At 34.6% G+C, this 20,346-nt stretch overlaps 1 protein-coding gene across 1 annotated transcript in view; it reads left to right on the top strand.

The window, feature by feature from the left end:
- The window catches only part of LOC150097399 (proteasome activator complex subunit 4-like), a 646,748-nt gene that overhangs the window by 231,317 nt on the left and 395,085 nt on the right, over window positions 1-20,346 (top strand). Inside the window, exon 19 of the mRNA XM_090407543.1 lies at window positions 15,577-15,734. Within this exon, the coding sequence (XP_090263669.1) occupies window positions 15,577-15,734 (158 nt within the window). The remainder of the gene's footprint in view (window positions 1-15,576; window positions 15,735-20,346) is intronic.

Below are 20,346 nucleotides of genomic sequence, written 5' to 3'. Positions count from 1 at the left end.
TAACTATCATAAATTGCAGGTTAATTTCAAAAGTGAGACCCATTCTTTTGCAAACTACTACTATTGGACCATCCATTCAATCTTGTATTCAAGTTCCTAACCAACCTGTCCAGTACTTTTACCACAATTGTTGGTATACTGACTTGTCTGTAATTGGAAATCTTTGTTAGTTTGCAAAAGCATTAGTATTTTCTGTTGTTGTTTTGTTCATTTTGAATCCTTTATAGAAGATTGTCATTAAACAACTAGAACAAAGGCACTTTAACTCTTTTACACATTCCCAAGAATATGAAGGTATATATATCATTAACCCCCATAACTTATTAACTTCATTTTCAGTCAACAATTACTATGCAGACACTTCTAGTTCATTCAGTTCTAAATCCTCTTGTATTTCTTTTGCCTCTCTCCTTGATTCATTAAATGATTCTACTCCACCTGAAGTTGTAACTTAATTACCCATCATATCAAACAGTATAATCCTTCTGCAATAATTTTTACTTATACTGTACTTTTCTTTCCTTAGCATACTTGCCATTTTTTCTAACCTGCATCTTATACTTTCTGTAGATGTGTTTCAACCAATCTCCATGCATTAGTTCTTTATTCCTCAGTTTATCATCCCATTGCATTGATTAAAACTGAACTTTCCATAATGACCATCTTATAGTTCACACAATCACTTTTTGAAGAGTATCTTGTGCAGTTGAGAAGGTGTAATTACATTTGTTGTTTGGTGGAAATGAACATTGGTTTGAATTCCATCTGGGATATTAAGAGCTCTCAAATTTCTAAATGCAAATTTAGCAGTCTCATGTGGATGTGGCAGTTCACCCACTCCTAGAAACTGAGGTTTTGCACTTGAAAATAAAAATACATGTAATAATTCCAACCTAGAACCTCTTTAACAAAAGAAATTCATAATCAAGTACATGTATTTCATTAATGTTATAGTAAATAACATAAAAAAAAAATTCATGCAAAAAAAAAAATTATATTTAGTACAGTTTAGCTAGTTAGTTACATTGAAACAGATAAACTTATTTAGAAATTGTTGTATTTTACTGATCATAAAGATTGAGAAAGGAACTATGTAAGAGATGAATTGTTCAGGTGTTCATGATTTCACATGAAATGAGGTGATGAGGGATAAAAAGTATACAGACGGTCCATGAGACAAAAAAAAAAAAAGATTTAAAAGAAGTCTGTGATAGGGAAAAGTTTGTTGGTCTCTTTGCTATACCTGTCATCAGTCACTGTGGAGCCACAGCCACAATTGACTTTGTTGTTTTATGTGCCTCCTATCCTTTTGGGTTTTAGAAAATGTCTACAACCATTCATATGATTTAATATTTAGTTATTCACCAGTCACAAAGGTGAAAATATAGCACAAAAGTTGGTGAGCCAAATGGTCTTTTATAGTTCACATATAAAAGACCATTTTTCAGGCTTCCAATAAACAAAGTGATGGTCTCACACAGACCAGTGAAACTATCAGACATCTATTAATAAAAATATTTTTGAGCAAGCATAATCAGCAAATACTTACTTGCAGAGCTGGATGATCAGTGAAGGAATTTTTTCATGTACAAATTTAAAGATGCAAAAACTATGGAGCTTCAAGTAAATGCTTATCTGAAAAAACCTAATTTACTAAAATAAAGAGCCAAAAGGATTCAGTTTGGCAATGCAAAATTATATAAGCAAAGTGGATATTAGATCCAGCATTACTTCAAAGCCGAATGTAGAAACTACGAGTTTCATATAAGTTGACCAGAGAGCTTACGGGAATAAACTCCTGGCACATTCGAGTTGCCTTAATATAGACTACTTAAAAGACATAGGCACTGTCCGAGCATCCTATATATTTGCCTTTTATTAGTCCATTGTGATAAGGTTTCACTGGCCTGATAGCTGTTTTGAACTGGTTGGTCCTCTTCAGAGACCAGGCAGAAACCTTAAGAGAGCAAAAGCTCTCGTTCAGTATTAAGGAACTTGAAATGTCAGAGAAATGTATTTTTCGTAAGCAAATTCTCTTTCCAGCAAAGTGGATATTAATCCACTTTGCTTATATAATTGTGCATCGCAGAACTGAAGCCTTTCGGCTCTTTATTTTAGTAATTACTTTTATGCACTGACCGAGAGTTTCTGCCTTAAGTTCCAAACAGTTGTCAGGCCAGTGAAACCTTATCAAAATGGACTAATAAAAGGCGAATATACAAACTTTTGGATGGCTATGTCTTTTAAATAGTCTGCACTAAGGAAACTCGTGAATGCTAGAGAGTGTATTCCCATAAGCTATCTGGTCAATTTACCTTACGAAACTTTCACAGTTTCTACATTCGGCTTTGAAATAATGCTGGTATCTAATATCCACTTTGCTTACATAATTTACTTTTTTCAAAACAGTTTTAAGTTTGTATCGTCACGCTACAAACTGCACTTCCAAATATCTTCTGAAGTTGTGTCGAAAGTGGTAATGAATAGTACTATAATAGTAAATTTTGGGAAAAACTGTTATTTTAGAAGTAATGTTTATCATCCATACTGAGGACATATTTCCCAGAGCAAGACACACACACACACACACACACACACACAGGTGAAGAAATTGGTGTATAAGAATGATAATAAGAGATATTCAAAAACATCTAGTAACATATATGTCAAGATCAATAGTGAAATTTGTTTATCAAATAAACTTGGAGCTAATGATAATTGCTGGTGTATAAAACCATGACAATTTTAGTTTCTGTAAGATAATTAACACTACAGACCTACAAATTAAATTTAAATTGGGCATGCAAAGGCATGATAAATATGCTTTAGAATAAACGGGTATAAAAAATATATTGTAGGATATTTTCTCTTTTTATTTTGATGAATACTTTATATATAAATCCCACAATGAGAGATTGCAGAACCTATCAACACACTGGTGTCGCATGTAGGCAAGAGTTACCACAGACTAGAACCTATTGATATTTTTTTTATTCATCAGTTGGAGGTTGCAGTTGTTGAGGGACACTTTTGAGTTAGGCTGCTCCATAAAATAAAAGCAGTTGAATGAAAGAGGAGAAGAAAGTTTGTTAGATTGGATAGGACTGTAAAAGGCAACTGCTGCCTTTTTTTTTTAATAGACTTAGTGGAAATTGGAGAATGATACATCAGTGGAGCAGTACCTGTAGAAGAGACATAATGAACTCTCTCTCTCTTTCTCTGAAATAGTTCAGTTGCTGAGAGGATCATTGGTCAGCTAGATTATCTTCCTTTACACAGCATCAAGAATTATTTCTGGGATCCTGTGCACCATCAATCCCAAATATGAGAGTGGTTTTCCAAGGATGCCAAATTTTTTATAGGCTGAAAAAGCAGTTACTGTGGTGTATTTGTGCCACAAAAGACTAAAGGTAAATGTGAATCTGAGAAGAGACAATGAGATCTCATTTTTCTTGTGATTTGTATATTAAGGGTAAGGGAAGATAGGTGAACTGAGATCTTTTTTTGCATGAAAGAAGGTAAGACTGTGTTTTAGCAGCACGAAAGTGACTAGGTTATCATCACTTTGTGTACGAGATGTCTGATAACAGTGTGATATCCCTCCAGCTTTTAAGTGAACATTATTTCAATGAGGAAAAACACTTATTTCATCTAGCAATGAAAATGTATTATGCTTAGGTGAAATAAATGTTTTTCCATCACAATGAAGAAATGCTGAAAATAGAGAACAGAACATTTACCCTGAAACCTAGTTTCCTTCCTTTCATTTTATTGTGATAGTTTTAATTTTTGACTATTACTTGTGAATGCTCTACAGGTGTTTTTAAATGCATTATAGTTCAACCACAGATGTGAGAACCTCAACACTTCTGCGCATGGCAGAAGAAGGCAAATCCATTCTGATAATAGAGTAATCAATCTGTTTCATGGAATGAGTGTTTATTATTACACATCAGAAAATAAGCTTTTCTTTTATGAACATTCTGGTTTTTAAAATGGTAACTGTTTTGCTTGTATAACAGTTGGAAAATTTTGCATATAAAACACATGATTTCACATATTGGTGATGAATTCGTACATTCCTTATTCTTTTCTCCCCTTCACTATGAATTGACTCTTCTTGGCACTCTGCCAGCTATGGTTCTCTCAACTGTGAGCAGACTGTAGTTTCATGGATTGGAGGAACAATCCCTGAATGTTCACTTCAAGTCTCCATCATCCATTATGACATGTGGAAAGGACATTTTTTAAAGCAACTGATGAGACCACATATTCTGGACATGAGTATTATGAAAGGTAAGAAAAAATGAAGTGAGATCTTGCTTTCAAGGAAGATTTCAGGAATGCTATGTTTCAGAAGCATTGAAATCAATAACTCTTATTCTACTGAAAAGCGGCAGCTTAATGTTTAAGAAAATGGTTATGAAACACTGGAGCAAAATGTTTGAGCCTCACATGGTTGGTCAGATGAAGAGAAAGAATGCATTATACTGTCATCTCCAAAACTCTGGATAGGATAGGATATGAGGTCAGTGAGAAAAGCTCGTTTATGTACAGAAAGAAAGAATATGGTCAAATGTACAAAGTCTTCGGATGCCCCAATATTCGTAAGGAAATCTGAAGAGAGGAAGTTGTCTATTTGCATAAGTGAGCAACTGACTAAGACTGCTTAGTTACAGAAGGTAAAAAGTAGACTATAATTCAGCAAGGATGAGTTGCTAAATTAGCCTGTGTTAGACCTGATTATGCCTTAAAAATGTAAGTGCAACCACAGATTTTTCCAGACCCTTTCTTGTTTTGTGTCCATAATTAGATGATATATTTAAATCTGCTCTATATTAGGAGTAACAGAATTCATAATGATTACTGATTGATTTGTAGGTCTTCATGTGGTCAAAGGTGATGACCCTCTCCATTATTTTTAAAGAATTGAATTAGGAGCAATAGCTTTACAGCAGGTGTTTTTGTCTCCTTTTTATTCTGAAATGAACTAAATATAGTTTGCTTTCCATTCTATTGGGCAAATGCCAGATGTGTATAAAAGATTATAGAGGTAATATAGTGTTAATGTTAATTCTGGAGAAGTTTGGTAGTCAGGGTATATTATCAGAACTGGAATGTTTATTGGTATAGCTGGAATTAAAGAAGAAAGATGTCACCCTTTTGTTCTGAGCTTTCAAGTGAAAGCCTAGAGAAGGCTTGTAGTGAATTATTCTTGACATAACAGGTATTGAAGGAGAATGATGTGAGAAGTCAACTTTTGCTTTGGTGATGCTGCTGGTATTCAACTGGATGTGAGAAAGGTGGAAACATGGAAGGACAGAAACTGTGCCTTTGCAAGAAACTAGAAAGTATAATCATTACATAATTAGATCCAAAAGGATTCAGTTTGGCAATGCAAAATTATATAAGCAAAGTGGATATTAGATCCAGCATTACTTCAAAGCTGAATGTAGAAACTACGAAAGTAGTTTCTACATTCATGGCAAAAACATGATGTTAAAAAAGAGAATCATGATGTCATTATATATTAACAGGATTGAAGAATTTAAAATATTTTAAGTTAAAAACTTTGAAGGATGACATAGATCTAATCCAAGGAATTGGAAAATTAAAATAAGAGTTAAAAGTAAAGTCAAAAAAACATATATATCATTATAAATTCAGAATCTAAGTTCATAATCCAGGTCACAGCTTCAGGAGCTGCTTGTAAAAAGTCATTTCAGTCATTCTGATAAGCACAGAAGGTGCACTCTTTTACAGTATGTTGCATAGTCTGTTGTGGAGCAGCACAGTCACATTCTGGAGATGTTTGTCTGTTCCATTTATAGAGAGTATCTCCACATAGGCCATGATTTGTCTGAAGCCTATTTTTTTCTCCAGGTTTTGAGAGGTAGATCTGATCCTGTAATGATTTGATCACCTTTAAATATGTTATGCAAATGTTATTTCATATTTTCCTTCCATGTTTCCTCCCACTTTGATAAAGGATTAAAATTATTTAGCACTAGTTCTTCTGCTGCTCGTAGTGATGGATGGTGAGATTTCAGTCTATTGACATTAAGAGTTCAGAGATCCTGATGAATAGGTAGGTTCGGATTACCAGCAATTTTTTTAAATTCACGGACTAAAGAATTCAATCTACGTAGTTCTGTAGGAATAATGCCTGCTAAAAGAGGTAACCAATATGTTACCTCTTTTAGCAGGCATTATTAGCAGGTAACCAATATGAGTCGATCTAATAGAGCCTGTAATTAATCTTAAGGGATAAAGTTGCTCGCGTCCATAGTGATCCTTAGGCTATACATGTCCCCTGGGTGGTGCTAAATGAGCAACAGTGATAGGCAGCCAGTCCATCCTAAGAATCACCTGGCCAATTTCATGATGTCTACTGAATATAGTATAAGCCAGTGGTTCTCAAAGGGTGCACCCTAGAAGATTTCTGGGTGCACCCTGTGGTATTCCAGAGAAATATGTGTCCAGATATAAAAATAAATATAGTTACTCTATTAATACCTTTTCATTATGGATATACTGCTCTTTTTGTCAACACATCATTATTATGTTAATTAACAGCAGTTTTTCTTGCAAAGAGAACAAGAATAGGTTTATTCTTGTTGTGTATATTACTTATTTTACAAGTGTTGGAAGTGGGTGTTATGTGCATATTACTTATTTTCAGATACACCCAAATAAAATGGATAGATTTCTCAAAAAGAAGTGTGATATTGAAGAATCAGATTCTGGAAGTGAGCAAAAGTTAAGTGCAAGTAAGAAAGCAAAATCACGGCTTACTCGCAAATATAATGCTTTGGTTTCACTTGGACCAAAGTAAAGATCATCCTTTGCCGCTATGTTAGTATGTGGATGTAAAATGGCAAATGAATCATTGCTTCCTAGTAAATTGAGTAAACATTTTAAAACTATACACTCTAATTTACAAGATAAATCTGTAAGTTTTTTCAAGAGATTGTCTGAACAGCAAACAAAAGCGGCAAATTCTTTTAAAAGTATAATGACTGTTTCTGATAAAGCTCAAATCTCTTCTTATCAAGTCTCAGAACTGATAGCAAAAAATATGAAAGATCATACTTTAGGTGAGTCACTTATTTTGCCTGCATGCAAAAAAATGGTCATGACAATGCTAGGAAATGAAGCAGCAATGAAAATAAGCAAGATTCCTCTGTCCAACGATACAGTTCACAGGCGTATTATAGAAATGTCTTCTGATATCGAGAAAAATGTATGCAGTAATAAACTTCAGTATTCAAATTTTGCATTGCAAGTTGATGAGTCAACAGACATTACCAACAAGGCGCAACCAACTCTTAGCATTCGTCCATTCTGTTAATGAAGATCAAATAGTAAATCAGTTTCTTTTTTGCAAAGAATTAAGTGTGTCTACAAAAGGTGAGGACGTTTTTAACATTTTGAATAGCTATCTTGATAACTGGCAGTTAACATGGAAGTCGTGTGTAGGCATTTGTACAGATGGAGCCCCTTCTATGGTAGGCTGTGTTAAGGGCCTTACATATTTTGTAAAAAAAAAAAATGAGAATGTTATCATAACTCACTGCTTTCTTCATAGGGAGGGCTTGATGGCAAAAACATTGGAAGAAAAATTAAAAGAAGTTTTTGATCAAGTTGTTCAGATGGTAAACTTTATTAAAACAAGACCTGTCAAATCGTGTTTATTCGAAAAGCTTTGTATCGATATGAATTCACAACACAGACAGCTGCTTTTACACACTGAGGTGAGGTGGCTGTCAAGGGGGAAAGTACTTACTCGTGTACAAGAGCTAGACAAGAACTTCTTGCGTTTTTTTGAAGAGATGAAACAATTACATTTTTGTAACCTCCTTCAGTGCGAATTTTGGATTGCCAGGTTACAGTATTTGGCCGATATATTTCAGCAGCTCAATATTTTGAATATTAGCATGCAAGGGAAAGAAGAAAATATTCTCACATCCACTGACAAAATGAAAGCGTTTCAGAGAAAACTACTACAGATTTGGAAAAGAAAAGCTGTTGAAGGTAATTTGGAAATGTTTCCATTGGTAAATAACACTTGCATAAATGAAACACTTCCAATAATAGTTGAACATTTAACAAGCTAAGAAGAAAAATTGAGTTCTTATTTTCCATCCCTTAACACTGAACAATACGATTGGATTAGAAACCCATTTATGGAAACTTCAAGTGATTTTGGTTTAACATTAACAGAAGAAGAAGAAGAACTGGCAGCTATATCCACTGATCGTGGATTGATGATTAAACATAAGGAATTGTCTCTTGAAGCCTTTTGGATTTCTATAAAAGAAGAATATGTGTCAATATCTAAAAAAAGCTTTGAATTTTCAACATCATATTTATGTAAATTAGGATTTTCTACCTCACTACAGTTAAGTGTAAAAAGAGAGGAACTCTCCATTGTATTGACGAGGAAATGAGAGTTTGCCTTTCAAATATATGCCCAAACATTGAAGCAATCGCTAGGACACACCAGGCTCATGTTTCTCATAAACACAAGAATGAATAGACTTAAGGTATGTTTCATTTTATTTTTTTTTATCACATTATTTTTTTTCTGTAATATTTGACATAATTATTATAACATATTTCTCAGAAATTTGTATATAGTGCACCTACAATTATTTGTAGGATTTTAAATGCGCCATGACTTCAAAAAGTTTGAGAACCGCTGGTATAAGCATTGATTCTGCAGGAGGCAAAATTTCTGCATTTCGCCCTTTGAAAGATTTGTTTGATTTGTTGATTTTTAACATCTTTTACAGCTCTGTAGTAGGTTGATGCTCAAGCTCTTTTCTGATTTCATTTGATTTGTTGATATTTTTGAACATCTTTTACAACTCTGTTGTAGGTTGATGCTCAAGTTACTTGTTCATAGTGAAGAATTTATGGAGACACAACACGTGTTAGAATAATTACATTACTTTATTACATTAAGCAAGTAACAATAACGTTTCGACCTCTGTATTGAGGTCATCATCAGGAAACATACATACATACAATATACAAGCTACATGCTGTTGCACTATACAAAAGTAAAATTAATCTAAATGTTTCTTAATCATTTATCCTAGCCTGACCACTGGTGAAGGGAAAAAAAAACAGAATGACACTAAACAATTTCTACAGTTCTTTCGTATTGAGGTTTTCTTCTGTCTAGAGTTGTACTGGTTGCTATATGAGTTGAAGATGGGTCCTCCACATTCTTGGAATAATTAATCCATCATTTTTGTTCAGATTTAGATGATGTTTTAGCATTTTACAAGCTTTGAATTTTCTTTCATACCAGTTTTTGGTGTGGTGTAGGAACTCAGTGCCTTTCCAGTCAATTCTGTGGCATGTTTGGAGAGCGTGGTCTGATAGGCCTGTTTTACCATAGTGGAGGTATTTAATGTGGCGTTTGTGTTCCTCTTTTCTAATTGGGATGGTGTGTGTCTTATTTCTCCTATGTAAGATAGCTTACGAGTACATTGAATTTTGTAAACAACTGGTTGTCATACGTGGGCAAAGAGGGCCATGATATCAGGCAGAAATATGTTTTGTAAGAGAGGAATAGTATCATTTACAGGGACATTAGTGAAAAGGGCAGTTACGTCAGAGCTGACTAATCAATCTTTGTCATTGAGTGTGATGTTTCTAATCTTGTTTATGAAGTGTTGTGTATTTTTTATGTGGGGGGGGGGGGGGGGATGACCTACCAACTCTTTGAGTGTGGCTGCTAATTTTTTGGCTAAGTGAAAATTAGGAGTCGATTCCTTTAGCTACCGGTCATAGTGGCATGTTTGTTTTGTGTATTTTTGGCAGGCCGTAAATTCTGGGAGTGCGAGCATAATGTGGTATAAATTTTTTAGTTGTTTTCTCTGGTTATGTGATCATCGATTTGATTAATTCTGTTGTTTTCTTTTTGATGTGATTTGTAAGGTTGTAATTCACCATTTGGTACATGTTTTGGTCAGATACCAATAGGTTCATTTTATCTAGATATGCTGTCTGGTCAAGGACAATGGTAGCATTACCTTTATCTGCTTTTGTAATCACAATGTCTGGCTTATTTTTTTAGTGATTTAATTGTCAATTTTTCTGTTGCAACTTAGTTGTTTATTAAAGTTTAATATATGCGATGTTTCTATTCCTATTTTGTCAGCTAAATTGGAGGGGAGGGATTTTTAGACCTCTTTCGATGTGATAAATAAAATTCGAATTTGTTAACTGACCTTGGCACAATGGCATAGTTTAGGCCTTTCTGCAGAAGCAACTCCCAAGAGTTATGGTTGTAGCTGGATTTGTTGATAACTTGGCCATGGTCCGTTGGTGGTAGGTTGCTTCTAACTTTGCTTGCAGGTGATTGGCTGCACCTTGTATTGTTGGTTCGTAATTGGCTGTTCTTCTGGATATGGTATCCAGATTGTCTGTTGTTTTCTTGTTGTTTTAGTGCTTGAAACTTTACTATTAATTTTTCTATGTTCTTAAGTAACATGTGCTTTGCCGAGTCATCTATAATCCTCTCTAGAATATCCCAACTATCGGGATTCAAGTAGCTCGATAGCTCTGATTTTTGTTGTAAAATGCTGGCTTGAGTAACTGCTAAATTTTTGTGGGCTCGTGGATCTGTTCTCTCAACAAAGCTTTTTCCAAATAGGCATAAATACAAAGCGCTTTGGCTGAAGTAAACTTCTTTTTTATTTTAATGCAGTTTGGTATCAAGTTGCTGTCTCTACATCATTTTAGAAAGGCTAGCTGATTAATTAACATAGAAACATGAATTTTCATCTTACCGTAGTGGCTTCATTACTTGTGGGTCAAATCTCCATGAATTATGACAATTCTATCTTTTGATGTTACACAGTGGGATGCCATGTAACCTTAAAAGAAAGATTGGACAGCATACCTAGATAAAATGAACCTATTGGTATCTGACCAAACGCGTACCCAATGGTGAATTACACCCTACAAACTGCATCAAAAAGAAAACAACAGAATTAATCAAATCGGTGATTAGATGGCCAGGGGAAACAACCAAAACAACCTTAACCCTGGGGTGCTCTTGCTTCTGCAGAAAGGCTGAACTATGCCATTGCGCCAAGTTCAGTTAACAAATTAGATTTTATTTATCACAGCGAAAGAGGTCTAAAAATCCCTCCCCTCCAACAAAAATGAACAAAATATGAATAGAAACATCGTACATATTTAACTCTAATAAACAACTAAGTTGCACCTTAACCAGAACAGAAAAATTGGCACTTCAATGACTGAAAAATCACTTGCCTGTGTAGCTCAGTAGAAGTGGCGTTTGCACTCTACAGCGCTTGACCGCACGATGAAAAGCATTCGAATCTAGTCGTCGACTAGAGGAACTTTTTCTAAGCCTTTTCTCGACCAGTTCCAGAGTTAGTCGATCTCTGGCACTGGCTAACGGGTTTTTCGTCCCGTGAACTCAAGAAAATCGGCCGTCGAACCACATTATTTTCAGACATTAATATATTGTGTTAGGGTTAGGAACCACCAGATGGTAGCACTTACTAGCCGCCTTCTTCACTGCGTGCCGATTGATTAGTGATAGCCTTGGGCCAGCTATCTCTGATTGACTACCAGTGGAGATTGAACTGCCCACTCAGTCTCCAAAAGTTAGATGGGGCTTTAAAACAGCCTCGCCTACTCCCTATATGGGAACAAAAATGCGTTAGCTTAGCTGATCACTGAAAAATAACCCAGACATTGTGATTACAAAAGCAGATAAAGGTAATGCTACTGTTGTCCTTGACCGGACAGAATACCTAGATAAAATGAACCTAACACTTCATAAACAAGATTAGAAACGTCACACTCAACAACAAAGATTTATTAGTCAGCTTTGTTGTAACTGCCTTTTTCACTAATGTTCCTATAAATGATACTATTCTTCTCTTACAAAACATATGTCTGCCTGATATCATGGCCCTCTTTGCCCATGTACTCTGCTCCGGGTATATTGTGTGGCAAAATAATTTTTACCTAAAAAAGAAGGTACTGCCATGAACTCACTACCCCACCCGAATAGCCAACTTTTACATGAAACACTTCAATCAGTGAGCTCTAGATTCGTCCAGCATTAACTCTAAGTCTGGCTCAGATATGTTGATGATATTTTCGTCATTTGTCCCCATATTTTCAACATTTGGCCCCATGGCTGCGGCTATGGGGCCAAATGTTGCAAACATTAAATACATTCCTAAGCAACCTGAACAAACAACACAAACATATCTATCAAAATCGAAAACAACAACTCTCTTCTTTTTCTAGACACTCGTCACACATCTTCCCTCACGCTGCCTCTCTTTCCCTGTCTATTGCAAACCCACATATACTGGTCAATACATACATAAAAATTCATACCATCATCCAACACAAAAACTAGGCGTCATCAGCACCCTCAAACATAGGGTCCTAACAATTTGCTCCAATGTACAAGCTCTGAACCAAGAATTTGAAATCGTTAACTAAACTTTTGTAAAAAATGGCTACTGGCTACAATAGAAAAACAGTTCACAAGATCCTCGATAAAAAGGCCATTAATAGCAAAAAAGATTACAAGAATACCATAGCCATACCTACATTAGGGGTATTTTGGAAAAAATAGATAGAACACTACTTAAATATAAAATGAAGGCAACCTTCAGACCCCCTGCTAAACTAAGAAATTTACTTAGCGCCTCCAAAGATCCTATTCCATACCTTGCCCACCCAGGGGTTTACAAAATTCAATGTACTTGTCAGCTACCTTACATAGGAGAAACAAGACACACCATCCCAATCAGAAGAGGAATGCAAACGCCACATTAAATACTTCCACTATGGTAAAACAGGCCTATTAGACCACGCTCTCCAAACATGCCACAGAATTGACTGAAAGGCACTAAGTCCCTACACCACACCAAAACCTGGTGTGAAAGAAAATTCAAAGAAGCTTGTAAAATGCTAAAACATCATCTAAACCTGAACAAAAATGATGGATTAATTATTCCAAGAATGAGAAGGACCCATCTTCAACTCATATAGCAACCAGAACAACTCTAGATAGAAGAAAACCTCAATACGAAAGGACTGTAGAAATTGTTTAGTGTCATTCTGTTTTTTTTTTTTCCCTCACCAGTGGTCAGGCTAGGATAAATGATTAAGAAACATTTAGATTAATTTTACTTTTATATAGTGCAACAGCATGTAGCTTGTATATTGTATGTATGTATGTTTCCTGATGATGACCTCAGTACAGAGGTAAAAACGTTAGTTACTTGCTTAATGTTAAGTAAAGTAATTATTCTAACACGTGTTGTGTCTCCATAAATTCTTCACTATGAATGCTGACCACTGTGTAACCTTAAAAGAAAAAAATGTCAAGCTACTTGTTGTGTGCTGAATTTTTTCTTTTTTCTTGTAGTAAATGATTTTAATTTGCAAAAGGGACAGAGGTCATCATTCCAGAAAGAATTATTTCAGTAATATGGTTTTTATGGGTTTTTAGGATCCAGAGGAGCTGAAAATACTAAGCAGACTATAGAAGGAAAATCAAAAATTACTGAGGTTCTCTCATTCCATCATTTTAGTGCTAAAAGAAACTTTGAAAAAGTTCTTTCTGATTTATCATCTACAGTGTACATAAATAAGAAACTGCTTCAAATGGTCGGGGGAATGTTGAGGATTATCTGGTATTCTGTTTGAGTAGTTGGATTGCATTAAATTAAGCTTCAGGAATAAAAAAATTCACAGAGACTGTAGTGGTGATTTAGCATTAAATCACCAAATTAGCATTTTCTTTCTCTCTCTCTCTCTCTCTCTCTCATGAGTTACGTTACACAAATGATTATTTTGTATAATGAAATAATTATACAAAATATAGTTTGTATATCTAAGATAGATATTAATGTTATGACTGACATTTGAGGTTCTGTTAAAAATATAATTTCTAACAGAAATTATATGTATGGCTTTGTTATCTTCCATTCTTCATTATATGTAATGTGGATGACACATATAAGCCACATGAACTGTGGAAATTCAGAAAATGCAGTAATCCCTCGATTAGTGCAGCTAATGCGTTCTTTAAAACAGGCACATTAATCGAAAATGCACTAATCGAATATAATAACCTGTGGGAAAAAGTATAATTCGTTCCTCAAATTTCTTTCTTGAACCTTAATTTTTTTATAAAAGAATTAAGGTATGTCTCAGAGCCTAGTTAAAGGAAAACCATGAAGCTGAAAGACATTAAAACATATTCAGAATATAAATTTTATTATTCTACTTCTTAAAGAATTCAGCTAACGTAGTTTGGCGGGCATTTGGTTTCTTTTTTTCACACAACCGACGGTATGGCCCTATTGCCTCTTCTACTCTTCTGTAAATTTTACTGCTTCTCTCTTCATCAGGGTCAGCCTCTAAGCAGTGCTGCTTAAAAACTTTGATTGTACGAAAAATATTTTCAAATTGTTTCTGTGAAATTTCTTTTGGCTGACTATCAGTGGTTAAATTTTCTTCATATTCTTCGGGATCTTCCCACTATGCACCTAAATTTAGCAGGTCGGAATCACTCATTTCTTCAGAATGAGAGTTAATTAACTCTTGGATGTTATCATTGAAGGGGAAAAAGAAATGAAGGACATGTGAATTGGTCGCCAACATGCGAAATCACGTGCTTTATAGATAAAATTTCCCAACTTTTATACATGCAAAATAGTTACCACTTTAAAAACTACAACGATCATGAAAGAGAAGTTAATTTTCCAATGTGTAATAATAAACAATTTATCCCAGAAGACGGATTGATTACCCTATTTTCGGAATGGATTCTCCTTTTTGTGATGCACAGATGTGTCAAAGGGTCTCGAATCTGTGGGCGTACTATAGCAGACGACATAAATTCTGGCAGTAAAAATTTTAAACATAGTATACATAGTGTACATGGAAATAGTGTAGTATGCCATTAAAAATAAGTTTATAAAATGTTTTAAATCGGTAACTAAATTATTTCATTCTGGTGAGTGATTTTTTAAAATAGTTAGCCATAAAAATGTATAGATAGAAAAATTTTTAAATCTGTAACATTTATTTTTAAGATGTATATAGGTGCACTGATCGAATTTGGGTATCAAAAAAAAATGACGCACTAATTGAGGGATTACTGTACTCCATTCAAGGGTGAAGCTTCTAAGCAGTATCACCGGGAGCTGCAATGGTGAAGCGTTAAAGTAGTAGTATCACCAGGAGCTGCAATGGCAAAGTTTTAAAGCAGTATCTCTAAGAGCTTCAGTGGTGATGCTTTAAAGTAATATCACCAGAAGCTGGTTGCTAGTTATTATATTACATTTCAGTAGTCTGTTCACCCATTATTTTGCTCTTCTGAATACTAACTAAGATAGACAAAAAACAAAAGCAAAGTTTTTCTGCTTTTACATTAAAAAAAAAAAAATGCTAAGGTGATATATCTTCATTCATTCAATTGATGATTTTATATTCTAAAAATGTTTATATATAGCATGTATGCTATCAAATAAATAGGAATATGTTTGATAGGAATGGGGCAAGCCAGGAGATATTCATAACTTAAACCTCAAGTGGCATGTTCCAAGTAATGAAGAATTGATGTTTGCTCAGCAGCTGTTAGAAGAGTTCTTAATTCCAGAATTGGAATTACTTCTCAGATGGAAGCAGCAAGAACAAGTTTTAAGTAGGCAAGTACCTAATTATGCAGTTTTTAATAATCTGCAATTATATTTTAATTTTGATATGCTATCATGCAAGTCAATTTCATGCCTTGTCCTATAAAAAGTTATATGAGGGGGGGGGGGGGGTTCTGAAAAGTTCTGATAAACACCTAGAACAAAATGATATTAGCCTCCCTACCGGCCGATGTGAATGAAATAGTGACACCAAATTGCACTTCTTATCCATTTTATCCAATGGGTGTTAGAGCTTCGTATCCATATTTAGCTGAACGTCTATAGACGTGTGGCCGGTTGGGGGGGTTAAAGCAACTAGTAGCAGAGTTATGAAGGTATGTTCTTTCTTGTGGTTATATCAGTTGCTTTAATATCATTTTGTTCTAGGTGTTTATCAGAACTTTCCAGACCCCTTTCTTATGTAGTGCTTTTGGAAAATATGGTTTTCTGGATTGATTGTTAAAGTCTTTAATAAACATAAAACATTCTTAATTCAGTTAGAACCCTTTAACTTGTTTTCTTTTTTTTTTTGTGAAACTTCATAATCGGTTTAATGGAAAGTGAAGTTTATTCATGCTTGTAACATGCATAAATCATTTTGATAAAGAATAGTTTAATTAAATTGATGTGTGTTTAACTGTGGATGAGGAAGGTATGATGAAAATCGATGGTTTCGTATTAACAGTTTATTCCAAATTGATCTGTTGTTTCTGAATATAAACTGAACTGATTTAATAATGTAGTTAATCAAAATTGGAGTTTTTGCTAATACTTTATTTCCAGTAGAGGTATGGGTATTTTATTGCCTCATAATAAGTACACTCAAGGATTTTCTCCCTGCATGAGTTGTTGATTGTATCTTGGTGTACAATTTCTTAATATTTTATCATTGAAGTGTTTTCTGTGTCCTAAAAATAACTAAATTGCATAATTGTCTGTTTTTGTTCCCGACTTGCGCTTTCACAATTTCAAGCGACTTGCACCTACTAAAAAAGTGGCAGCATAGCTGTTTGTGCAAAAAAAAATTGGCAGTAGATATCAATATGTCTGAATATTTGGCCCATCACTTTTTCACTTGTTTGCAAATGCAAAGTGAACAGTTATGTTGCTTAATGGCTGTCCTGTTTAGATGGGAAGGTGCACAATCTGTATTAGGAAGAGCATAGATTTACTTGGTTTCCTGCTACAAGACATACCCAGAAAGCTCTTTCACAACTAAATATGTACAACCAATGATTTGATGCGTGTACTAAAGATCTAAAGTAGTCAGTGTTAAGAGTTATAAATAATGATGCAGGTTTCCAATTCTTTTGTGTTCTATTTAAAAGTATATACAGATCCTTTTGTGGACAGATTATTGTACAAGTATAAAAAAACAGGCTTTATTTGCCAAACTTTCTCAGAAATAGTAATGATCAAATCTTGCTCTATACATATCACTTGGTTTACCCCAATTTGGAAAAACAAGCATCAAATTTTGTGTGTGTGTGTGTGTGTGTGTGTACACACACACATACATACATATACCAGCTTTTAAGATATACTTAACAATTATACAAGCTTTTAAGAGATACGCAACAGAATTTGTATGCCTCTTGAGTGCAAGTTTTGTTCAGTGTTTTGTTTAAAGATCAGTAAAGTTTAACATAAAAACGATCCCTTTAAAAATAGATGCATGTACAGTGCATAATGCAACAAGCAAAATTTATCTGAAGTCATCACTGAAAACTATCAGTTTCCCCTCAAACATAAATTGATAGTTATTACTGATTATGTTAATCATGATATTACACAGGATCTAGTTGATTATTTCAGATTATTGCAAGAGTTTCCCTCTCACAACATTTAAAGCAGCTTATATATATATATATATATATATATATATCATCATCAAATTCCTGCCATGTACCCTCAAGGGGTGTACAGGATATGATAGTACTACATGAAAATTTTACATCATTGCTAACTACCTATCTACAATTTTCCTCCAAATCAGTCTGTTACTTGTAAAGACTCCAACATTATCAGATCTTATATTTCTATCGTCTAAGGCACTTTATATCATATCAATCCATCTATATCTTGGACTTCCTCTGGGGCGTTTTCCTGCCAGCTTGGCAGAGAACACTTGTTTTGCTAATCTTTCCTCTCCCATTCTGTTTAAGTGACCATGCCACCTGAGATTAGGCCTGCCAATGCATTCCTGGATGCTGACAATTTCAAGTTCTTTCCTAATATCCTCATTCTTAATATGATATTGCCATTGATGCCATCTGTTCATGATTCTAATCTTTCTCAGTACTCTCATATCTGCAGTCTCTAGTCTTTGGTTAAGTGCTTTACTTCTGACCCAGTCCTCAGATCCATAAGTTAAAAATGCTTTGAACACTGTCTGGTATACAGCTAATTTTGTGTTCTGACTAATTTCTCTCTCATTCCATATGAATTTATTCAATTGACTTCCTACTATACCAGCTTTGTTGATTCTGTTGTCTATTTCCATATTTAATTTACCATCTTCACTAAAAATCATTCCTAAGTAGCTGAAATGTTTTACTTGTTCCACAGGTTCGCCATTCACAATGCAGTTGACATTTTCAACGATTCTGCCTATTTTCATTGTCTTTGTCTTTTTATTGCTGGCCTTCATACCATATCTATTACAACAGTTATTCAATTTAGTCAGGGAATCTTGCATACTTGTAGCAGATTTATTTAGAAGTATAACATTATCTGCATAAAGCAAAGAGCTGACAATAACATCTCCAATTTTGATATCAGGTTTAATACCACTTTCCTTCATAATATGATCCATATAGATAATGAATAACAGAGAGGATAATGTACATCCTTGTCTCATATCAGATTTAACATTTAACCATCTTCCTGTACTTCTTTGAATCCTAACTGCTGATTTACAACTCAACTAAAGACTAAGTATTGCTTGATATAATGCCCCATTGACACCATATAACTGTAGCGTATTGAATAGCTTCTCTCTTGACACCTTGTCATATGCCTTTTCCAGATCTACAAAACTTAAACACAGATCTTTGTTATATTCCCATTATTTTTCGACTGTTTGTCGTAAAGTGAAGATCTGATCCTGACAGCCTCTATTTGGACTGTCAGGAATCCAGCTTGTTCTTCACCAAGCTTTTCTTCCACAATTCTTCTCAACCGTATCTCAAGTATACTTGCATAGATCTTGCCAGGAACACTCATTATTTAAATACTTCTGTAATTCTCACATTCAGTTTTATTTCTCTTTTTTATATATGGATACTATGAAAGCTCGACTCCAATCATCGGGAATTTGTCCCTCTGTCCACGCCTTCTGACCTATGCAGTTCAGCCACTGTAAGACTTTTATATCACCATATTTCAGCATTTCTGGTCTAATATCATCTACTCCAGCAGCCTTTTCACATTTCAAGCCTTTGATAGCTTTTTCTACTTCAAGTATGGATATGTATTCCTGCCTGTATATCTGGTCATGTGTTTTTTTACCACTGTGCTATCACTGCATGTTTAATTTAGCAATTTATTGAAGTAGTACTTCAAGGAAATCTTTTTCTCCTGTTTTCATGTCACCTTTATCATCTCTAATTCTTTTTATCACACTCTGATCTGCATTTCTAGCTTCTTCAACAACATCCAGAATATCTTGCTATCTTCTTGATATTTATTTTTTCTATGTTCTTACCAAAGTCCTCCCATGACTTTTGTTTCGCTAGTTTTACACAGTGTTTAGGTTTTTTACATTTGTTTCTGTATTCTCTAAGAGCACAAGCTGACTTATTTGCCAGGAATTTTTGTTAAGCTTTCTTCTTTTCCTTCACTGCCTCTTTTACTTCCTGTGTCTACCATGGAGTTCTGATTTTTCTATCCTTGCAGACAACCTCACCACATGCCTCTCTCTGGCTGAATCAATCAGGGTTTTCTTCAAGGTTTGCCACTAAATCTCCAAGGTTTGGTTGGTGTTCTCAAACTCTTTCATTTTTTCTTCAATAATATTTGTGTATTTTAGTCTACAGTTCTCATCTGAGAGCTGCTCAGCTTTTATTCGCTTTAAAACTTTCTTACATGTTATTCTTTTCAATACGAAATTCAATTTTATCCTGCTCAAGACTAAATAGTGATCACTTCCACTTTCAAATCCTCTGTACACTCTGGTGTCCTGCACCAGGGAGAAAACATCACTATCAACAATAACATGGTCAATGAGAGTTTTCTTATTCCTTGCCTCTTCTCTCCATGTGAATTTGTGCACATTTTTATGTTGGAACATGGTGTTAGTAATAACCAGTCCATGTCCTGAGCAGAAATCCAACAGGTATTTGTCATTATTATTAGCTTTGCTCTTTTCTCCAAATTTTCCCAAAATATTTTTGTATGTCTGGCAATTATTTCCTACTCTGCTATTTAGATTCCCAACAAGGACCAACTTTTTCTTTTTCATTGTGTCAGTAGGTTTCTCTAAAGCATCAAAAAATTCCTCCACTTCTACCTTAGTAGAACCCTCTGTGGGATCATATGCACAAATAAGTCTCATTGTCCAGTTTCCCATTCTGATATTTGCCCATATCACTCTACCTGAGACTGCCTGCCATTCAGGAAGATT

The sequence above is a fragment of the Typopeltis vanoorti genome, chromosome 17 (genome assembly GCF_054136105.1).
Source record: "Typopeltis vanoorti isolate ZY-2024b chromosome 17, IOZ_Tvanoo_1.0, whole genome shotgun sequence".
NCBI lineage: Eukaryota > Metazoa > Arthropoda > Arachnida > Uropygi > Thelyphonidae > Typopeltis > Typopeltis vanoorti.
Note: the sequence above shows the minus strand (reverse complement) of the source record. Positions and strands in the feature narration are given on the sequence as shown.